Source organism: Amblyomma americanum, chromosome 2, assembly GCF_052857255.1.
Source record: "Amblyomma americanum isolate KBUSLIRL-KWMA chromosome 2, ASM5285725v1, whole genome shotgun sequence".
In the NCBI taxonomy this organism is placed as follows: domain Eukaryota; kingdom Metazoa; phylum Arthropoda; class Arachnida; order Ixodida; family Ixodidae; genus Amblyomma; species Amblyomma americanum.
The window spans coordinates 105667203-105676032 of record NC_135498.1 but is presented as its reverse complement, the minus strand read 5'-3'; the positions used below and the strand labels follow the sequence as shown (position 1 = coordinate 105676032).

Here is an 8830-nt window from a genome sequence, read left to right as displayed (position 1 = left end):
GGAATAGCTCGTGCAGGTGCTGCCTGCTTGAAAGCGTGGGTATAGTGCCTAGAATATACTGGCTAGTGTGCCGACCGTGGCCTTCCTTGTGGCACCGCGAGCGATGAATGCCGACGCCCGCCGCATGGAACGCTGCAAGTCGGGAGGGTGCCGCCGAGCCGCAACGCTCTCGCAACATCGGCAAGAGGACTAGTGCATTTTTGCTTTCGTTCAGCTGTAATCGACCAAAGCTGTCATGGAGGCAGCTGACTATAGGTTTCAGGGTTTGTTTTGAGTCTCTGTCGAGGAGCTGCACATTTAGCACTTGTCGCTTGCGCGAAAGCTGCTGTGAAATTCAGCACAACTTCGTGTTTCGAAACACGAAACTTGTGCTGTACATAGATATCTTTTATATATATATATATGAAGTACTTTTTCGGTAACATTTTCTCTAATAAAGTAGGCGAAACGCTTCGGTTAATTTTATTGGATTATATTTAGGCGTTCTCGCTGTGTACGTACTACATTTGCGAACGAGTAAACACATGCAATGTGAATAACGCAGGAAACACAGTCGTGTAACACTCGTTTTTATTCGCGTGCAATATCAATCGCGGACATGTTACAGAAGTACAGCAAGCAGGGCCCATATGTGCACATGAGAAGCATTTATTGGCAGCGACGCAGTTTTAGAAACTTATGCCGCTGCCTTTGCGCTTCCCTCTCTTTGTTGAGGCCCTTGACAAAAAAACGAAACCTTAAGAGAACATAAAACTTTACAACGGTAGATAAAACTGCCTTTTCATGCTCTGAGCAGCCAAGTTGAGGAAAAGACAGTGTCTGTAGCTGACTCGAAAATTCAACTAAACTCATTTCATGGAGCTTGTTTTCACTAAAAAACACAGTAAAGGCATCTTCCATGGCCTTTACAGCAGTTGACAAGCTCTGTCTGGGGTACACTAGGCCCCCATTGTCAAAATGGCTAGTAAAGTACGAAGCGGCGTCGGCACTTGCTTCAGCTTTGCTTACACATAGGCAGCCTGCACACTGTGGACAACAGTTCTTAGCAATGATCTTTCTTGCCACGTAGCCTGTAGTGTAGTAGATCAAAGCACTGTGGCTCTTCTTCTCTATGCACGATGCATGGTCACTGCTAGACACGACAGCTTGAACTACATCCTCAGCTTCACTGACGTTTCCGTGGTCAAGAAGGTCATCTATTTTGTCTGAAAGGAACTTACTCGTAGTTTCACACACCTCCTTTGGGCTCAGCAGTGCTTTGATTACGTCTGGGGTGCAGTTCACTCCTCTAGGTGGCTTTGCCAGGCTGTAGAATGCGAGCAAATTCACAGTCATCAGAAACTGTGACACTGTCGCATGATCGTTACAGCCAGACGACTGTCTAATTATACCAAAAAGGTTTCAAGCTTATCTGGCTTAATCTGGATGTTAAAAGATACGTGAAACCCACAGTCGACGTCAGGTAGGACAACAAGCCAAGTGTACTCTTGATGGTAACCCTTAGCCCAGCAGACATGCTTTCTGTAAGAAAACCACCACCAGCTGGTTTTGCAGTTTGCTCCCATTCCTTCAGATACTCTAGGAAGCCTTTCAGAAATTGCACATTTGGACTGTCAGGCTTGAGTGCCTTCTCGCTTGTTCGCGATGTCATAACACGAATCAGGCGATTCATTTCTTTTACGAAATCTACTGTCGGCTGCACGGTCCTATGTGAGGCTTCAATGTGTTCTCTATAAATGAAAAGTCCTTTGATGACCTGGTCGCTGAAGAGCTGAAATGCGATGTCCACTTTCATTTTTTTCAAAGCAGTTTGGCTTAGGTGTGCATTTGTCAGGCTTGGCATAACTTTCAGTGTAACATTTTCTCGATCCGCTTCGCAGGCTGCTGGTACAATACCAATGTGAACATGCCCAGCTGGTGTCAGGTATCCTTTTCCAACAAATCCATTTCTCACATTCTTCAAAAGGTGTGGAAAATCTGACAAAAAAATAGAGCTGCCTTTTAGGATCCACTGGTTGTTTGGTGCTGCTCCGAACGTGGCTTGGAGAACCTTTGAAAAAAAAAAACAACTTGCGATCAGTTTCTTCATCACAATATTTAAACATTATAAACATGAAATCTGCACTAGCACCATGCACACTCTAAACAATCTTGCATTTTGCGTGAAATTACAGCCTTACCCTGTATTCCAAACAGCCGCCACATGCTCCTATTCCAGCTGGCGCCGTCGCATGTTATGCAATCCACGAACAGACCAGCCTTTTCCGCAAGGACTGTGGTTTCCAAAATGATTTTCGCCAGTGTTGGGGCCTTCACATTGCCCTTTGAGGCAAAAACACCGAGGATTTGCGTCCATTTTCCTGCGGAAAGGTAATCTCTCACAAATGTACGTGCGTTTTACGTATAAAGTTCCGAACTGTAACCAAGAGAAAAAAAAAGTTTACCAGTAAATGGCTGAAACAGCACAATCATCCCATGGTCTGCCAGCACATTCTTCTGGTCAGCAGGTGTATGACCTCCAAGGTCAACAAAGCCTTCATTATCACCTGAATTGTAAAAAAAAAGCGCAGGAAAAACACCTTGTTTTATGCGCAGACATCTCTCAACACAGATCAGAATATGGCAAAGGTGCTAAACCAGCATAAAAAGAAACACGTGCTAAAACACTTGACGATCGAATATTACCAGAGCACTGCACGGCTCGAGCAATATTGTAGTGCTTAGCAGAACATCGTATTTTTCTCATACTGTAAAAGCTCGCTGATTCGTGCTTCAATGGACCGGAAAAAATGTTCGCATAGTCTGAAATTAAGTTCGAACTATCGAATGACCCCGAAAAAAAAACTGACAAGAACCGCTTGCATCGCGGTAAATTTATTTGGTGAAAGACTTGGCAGTAGTTGCTTGTTATTTTAGATGAGAACGGCGCAACAATCACTATTTTTAGCGGTGGAGCTCTGCCGCTAGTGCATCGCACGCCGCAAGCGCGGAAGATTCACGGGCGATGAATACGGCATTGCTCAGCAGCTCCGAAGCGGCAAGAAAAAAATGTGGATAGGGAAGATTAGCGAAACAGCCAACCAACGCTATAAACGGCGCGTAGCTGGGTTTGGCTGGCTGGCTAGTGCGGTTGGGCGTACGTTTCAGAAAAGCAAAATCGAAACTATCAGTGTGTCCGCTCTTGTAGATGAGGCCGTCCGTCCGCCATCACGCCTGCCGTTCAGCGCAAGTCAGAGGTGCGCGAGTGATTCTGCAGCACAGAATTCAGCTTTGAGGGGGGCTATTTGGACGACCGCTTGCCGAACCGATACCTGTATGTACACAACCTCCTTTGGGAGCCCGTTCGAATTAACCGGTGCGAGACCCGTAGCTTCCGAAACAGCGAGCGTTGTACGCCATTGACTTGCATAGCGTTGGCCGGGACCGCGCCGGCAGTTCGAATTATGCAGATTTTCGCATTGCGTGGTTTGAATCAAAGAGATTTTACCGTATACACAGAACGGTCCAAGAATTCATTGCAGCTATACTCACCAGCTGATTTCACATTTAGGTGCTCCGAAAGCTTTATTTCGTCAATGACGAGGCCACAGTGACGACTGTAAGCATCCATGGTCTTTGTTTTTTTCATTTAGGGCATCGAATACCTTTGTACTGAGGCCAAAGCCACGCTTGAAGCGCTGTAGGTACTTTTTCAGGCAAGTTCGCCCTGGCAGAACCATAATAGACTGTCTGCGGAGATGTTCACACAACTTCGGGCTTCGCATCCTCATCAGCATACATTCTAAAATCCACTCATCATCGTATCGCATTCCCATGTGTGATTTTCGCCTTGCAGCAAGGAAACAACTCTTTACAACCAGCTGCTGCTTTGAGGGAAGAGATTTAATTTTGCTGTTAAATGTCTCTTCACTAAGAGCCTCATTTCGCTCTTTCATGTGAGCCACCTGTATCCTTGCATTTGCCAATCTTTTCTTGGTTCTTGACAGGCTTCGAGAAATGTTCCTGCACTGTTTCTTTTCATCAGATTTTCTGGCAATTTCACTTGTGCTTTGCTTTTTTCTGCACGCTTGGTTTTGAGCCAGAATCCTTTGGTACTTGCAGAAAGCTCAGGATTCACCTTCAGACCTCACAGATAATGAACACTTCTCAGCAAAAATCATGCCTTTGTAGGAGGTGTGCTTTCCTGAAGCCGGCTTTATGCCGCATCCATCACAAAGATTTGTCAAGGCAACTTCCTTGATCAAAGTTTCGGCCTCTTCGCAAGTTGTGACGATGTGTTTTGACTTTTCCCTTCCCCTGAGGTAAACCGTGGCTATTACTGATTGTCCATCAAGTAATGGCTTTGCAAATGCTACCATCTTTTCAATGAAGAGGTTAGAGAAGTTATTTTTTTCAGCCTCACAATAGGCGTACGCTAATGAATCGACTGTCACGGATGGCACTTTCATCCATGTCACTGGAATAGCGACGTTGGAGAATGGATGGAAACGATCGTTGGTTGTTCGTGGTCGTTCGTCACCAGCATTTTGCGCTTCGCCAGCGCTTCCTTCTGCAGAAACACAGCGTGGGGTGGTGCACTTTTCAGTTACTGCAGCTCCGCTGTTGGTGTCAGATGCTTCCATGCTCACCGATTCAGCATTATCAACGCCTGAGCACAACTCGGAGGCTTCCGACGCAGCACGCCTGTGACGCTTTGCTGGAGGCTCTTGCTAGCACAGATTTCTAGTTTTTCTTTTAGCTGACACTTTAGACAGATTGTGTTCTGGGTAATGCGTGAATATCGAAGGCACGGCGTCGGGTTTCAGGCGCGGTTTATCGCGGGGAAGCTCGCTGGTAACACCATTTACGCTGACACTGAATGTGCGCTCGATACAACTGCTCTCAAAATGTTTCTCGCAAACCACAGCAGCTGGCGTCAGCCTTCTGTCCTCTCTTTGGATGTTCCTTTCCCATTCTGCAAGCCGCGTAGCATCAGATGGTGCAGCAAACATGGAAACACGTTCCTTGTTCGAGCGGTAACCGCTTTTACACATTGGAACAAAGCAAGTCTTCTCTTTGCACTGTCGCTTTGGCTTTGACATCTTTTTTGTGCAGTCACATGTAGCTCGTTTAGTGGTGGACACGGGAAAAAAACAATCGAGAGCTCAGTGCATGATTTGACTACACGGTGAAAGCACGCAGAACGGATACACGCACGCACAGAACGCGCGCACAAAACCGACGAAATCACCACAGAACTGCTCGGAGGAGCGGATGCGTCGACTTTCATGTGCAAGGAGCCACACAGGACAACATACACTGCACCTCAGTCAACAAAATTTCGTGCACAAGCAGGTTAATCGCGCACGCACAAGACCAGGTCGCTGCCTGCCGAAGCGAGAAAACCGCGTCGTCTGCTGCGGCAGCACCCTCCCAACAAGCAGCGCCCTCTGCCGCCATCGGTGGGCTTTCATTGCAAACGGTGCCACCTGCTCCCATTGCGCAGCGCTGGCGCTCGGCCTCGGCACACTAGCCAGTATATTCTAAGTCATTAGCGTGGGCGCGCGCGTGCGCACGTGCTATTCAGTCCGGCCGGTGCGCAGCGGAGTCTCCGCACGGCTAGTGTGCTTCGCTACTTCGACAAGGGTGTTGAAGCGGAATTTTCGCAATGGCAGAAACGGCCCAACGAAAACAGAAGCGGGGTCCGAAGTACTGCTGTGTCGTGGGCTGCCACAACAGTGCAGACAACAGCAGGGAACGCGATCCGCCTGTGAAACTGTTTCGATTCCCTGGAAGATGGTACGAGAAAGAAAGGCGACAATCCTGGATCACCGCTGTAAGGAGAGTCAAGTAAGTCGTTACAGCCCTATCTCGCTTTTTGCATTGACCGTTTTAGCTACTAGTTTTTGTTCCTTAACACGACGCGCGACGACTGCAGAAAGTTATCTCGAGCTCGCTGCCTTCTCGCAGCCTGTATGTGTGTGAAAGCCAAGCTACGGTGGCATGGTGAGAACATTAAGCGTTTTGATTCGGCTTGTTCTTTTAGACGTAGCCGTCGCCGTTTAAATTCACACTCGCATTTGATTGTTGTGCTGTTGGTTAAACTCAGCTGAGCTACGGACGTTGTCAAAGGTCTGCAAGTTACGCGTCGGGCAAGCAGCTTTCTCGTGTCGGAACGAACTGCTTTTAATTTCAATATACTTTGACATTGTTTTGCTTGTTCGCTTTGTTGTGCCTCTTTATTACGGTAGAATATTAACTTGTGAATATCACTTGTCCAGTGCTTAGAAGCTCGGCGGTTCTCTCATTTGCCGCCTTCGGAGTTCGTGCGATTTTCTTTTATTTGTTCATGTCTTTGTTGTGTGCATATGTGTGCGTTCGTGTCTGTGTTTTCGTGTGCGCTCCTGTTAGAGTGCGTGCACTCGTTCGTGTTACTGTGCGTGTTCGTGCATGTACCTTCGTTTTGTGTTCGTGTATGTTTGTGAGTGCATGCGTGAGTGTTCCTGTCTTTGCAGTGAATAAGAGGGAATATTGTTCTTTCTTGTGCAGTCCGGATGGAACTTTGTGGCAGCCAAAAGAACATACGCGAATTTGCAGCCGACATTTTGTGGGCAACAGCAAGAGTGACGTCAGCCAAGATCCATCCTACATCCCAACCATTTTTCCACCTGTCTACAGAAAAAAGGCGCCTGATCAGGAAAGGGCGCAAAGGTATGAAAGAAAAATGGTGAGGCTGCCAGTAGAAATTACAGACTCATGTTTTGAACAATGTTTTGTTGACTTAACCTGGTTTATGAAATTGCAGAGTCAGCATAATATGAATAATAGATGCATGGGCAAGTATTTAGTGATTACATTTCATGGCAGGTTTTCTTGCAGCCTACCCGATTGGTATTAACCTTAGCTTTTGATTGTGCAATGCAGGTGGCAGGCACGTTTCAAGAAGAAAATCTCTTCGAGACAGCTTGTAGGAGATGAGCATCCATCACAAAGTACAGCGGATGGGGCAACAATGCAGGCCCCGGAAACCTCCCTTCTTGAAGATGTGCATCATGACTTCAACATCATGGATTTCAGCAATGCATTTCTGGAAACAAGCACAGCTACCTCTTTGCTTAACATGAGTGACTCACATTCTTTGGTGCTTGTGTGTAGTGCAAGACAAGAAACTCATTCCACTGGAAGAAAGAGGGACGCTGTAAGGACATCTTTCAGTTTGGGGCTCCTGTGCAGTCAGTGTAAACAAAGCGCGCTACTAGGGCAGCATGCATTTGCTTTTAATAGTGTCCTTTCAACTGCCCTAGGCAGCACACTAAGTTTGTCTAAATACCACAAAATATCCTTGTTTCATGTTTTTCAGGCATGCCAAACAGAGGAATGTGCTACTTCAGGGAAGCTGGCTCTACTTCTCTAAGCAACAAATGGCACTGAAGCATCTGCTCAAATCGCACACACAGAAATGAGTCACAAGGTTAGGCGATGATGCTGCTGTTCGTTATCTAATTTGTTTAATTGTGGTGTTGTCTTGCTGTTAGCACCGCACCTCTTGTTTTAATCCAATTTACTTGCATTATTGGGCAAGGTTCCTTTCTAATTGGTTGTTCCTGCATGACATTCCTGTTTATCATTTTTAATGCCTGTGTTAATTTGTTCTTTAGAATGAATTTGTTTAGACACCGTAGAGTACAAATGTCACTTTATATGTATTATTCCTTTCACCTGAGTGTATTTCCTTTTCATTTCATCATCCTGTATGTTTATTCTCTCCTGTAGGTTGCAAGTACAGATGAAAATTGGAAGCAAAACTGTGGATTTTTTGGCTTTGAATCCCTAAAGGAAAAGGAAGAGGCACTGCAGGATTTGTGCGGTGTGACACTGCAAGTTTTTTGCCTCCTTCTGAACTTGCTGCCAGCACCACAGTACAGGCGCAATACCATGTCAAGGGAAGACAAGTTATGCTTATTCCTTGCCAAGCTACGGCTTGGGATCACATACAGTGCCTTGGGAGCTATGTTTGGTGTCACAGCCACAACAGCGTCAACTGTGTTTAGAAAGACACTTGACATTCTAAGCATTGCCCTGAAAAATTGGGTCTTCATGCCTTCCCGAAAAATAATTAAGCTTTCTTTGCCTGCCCCGTTCAAAGACAACTATCCGAATTGCACCCTAATAATAGATTGCACCGAGGTCCGCACAGAAACACCATCAAATCCAGATTGTCAACACATGTTGTATTCTCAATACAAAGGAGGATACACGTTGAAATTTTTGATAGGCATAATTCCTAATGGAATGATAAGTTTTATTTCTAGGGTTAGGACGGCACACCGACTCTTTCATAACCCAGGACTCTGGCTTCCTGCAGCTTCTCAAACCAGGGGACTTAGTTTTAAGTGACAAAGGATTCCCGAGCATACGTACAACTGTAGAAGGGAAAGGCGCAGTGCTACTTATGCCTCCTTTTAATTCAGGGGTTGGACAGCTGTCTGAACAAGCCATGGAGCAGACATACAAGATTGCGTCTGTATGCATCCATGTAGAACGAGTAATCCAAAGGTTGAAGATATATCACGTTCTAAGCAACAGAATACCGCTAAGCCTGGTCCCACACATGAACAAAGTAGTGTCTGTGTGCACTGCTCTTGTGAACATGCAAGCACCGATAATTAAGAAGTAGGCCTGCTTGGTTTGCTGTGGCATTCATAAATTGGTTTCCGTGCATGGATTACATTTGTAAAAGAGATGACATTTCAAAAGAAACAAAATAGCCCTGCAATTTCATTTGACAACCTGTGACTAGACAACTGCAATTATGTGCACTTTAACCAATAAATGGGTTCCACAATCACAA

At 45.9% G+C, this 8830-nt stretch overlaps 1 protein-coding gene and 1 long non-coding RNA gene across 2 annotated transcripts; one reads left to right on the top strand and one right to left on the bottom strand.

The window, feature by feature from the left end:
• Window positions 1–1578: 1578 nt before the first annotated feature.
• Window positions 1579–3378, bottom strand: LOC144118915 (uncharacterized). The gene is made up of 3 exons (XR_013312184.1): window positions 2445–3378; window positions 2181–2360; window positions 1579–2050 (listed from the first exon to the last, which is right to left on the bottom strand). It is a non-coding gene; the product is annotated as an uncharacterized LOC144118915 (long non-coding RNA).
• A 2136-nt stretch (window positions 3379–5514) lies between these two features.
• Window positions 5515–8830, top strand: LOC144121721 (THAP domain-containing protein 11-like). Its single transcript, XM_077655080.1, has 4 exons — window positions 5515–5829; window positions 6529–6690; window positions 7340–7450; window positions 7753–8830. Exons 1-3 carry the CDS (start codon window positions 5648–5650, stop codon window positions 7440–7442), a joined length of 447 nt encoding a protein of 148 aa, XP_077511206.1. The 5' UTR covers window positions 5515–5647; the 3' UTR covers window positions 7443–7450; window positions 7753–8830.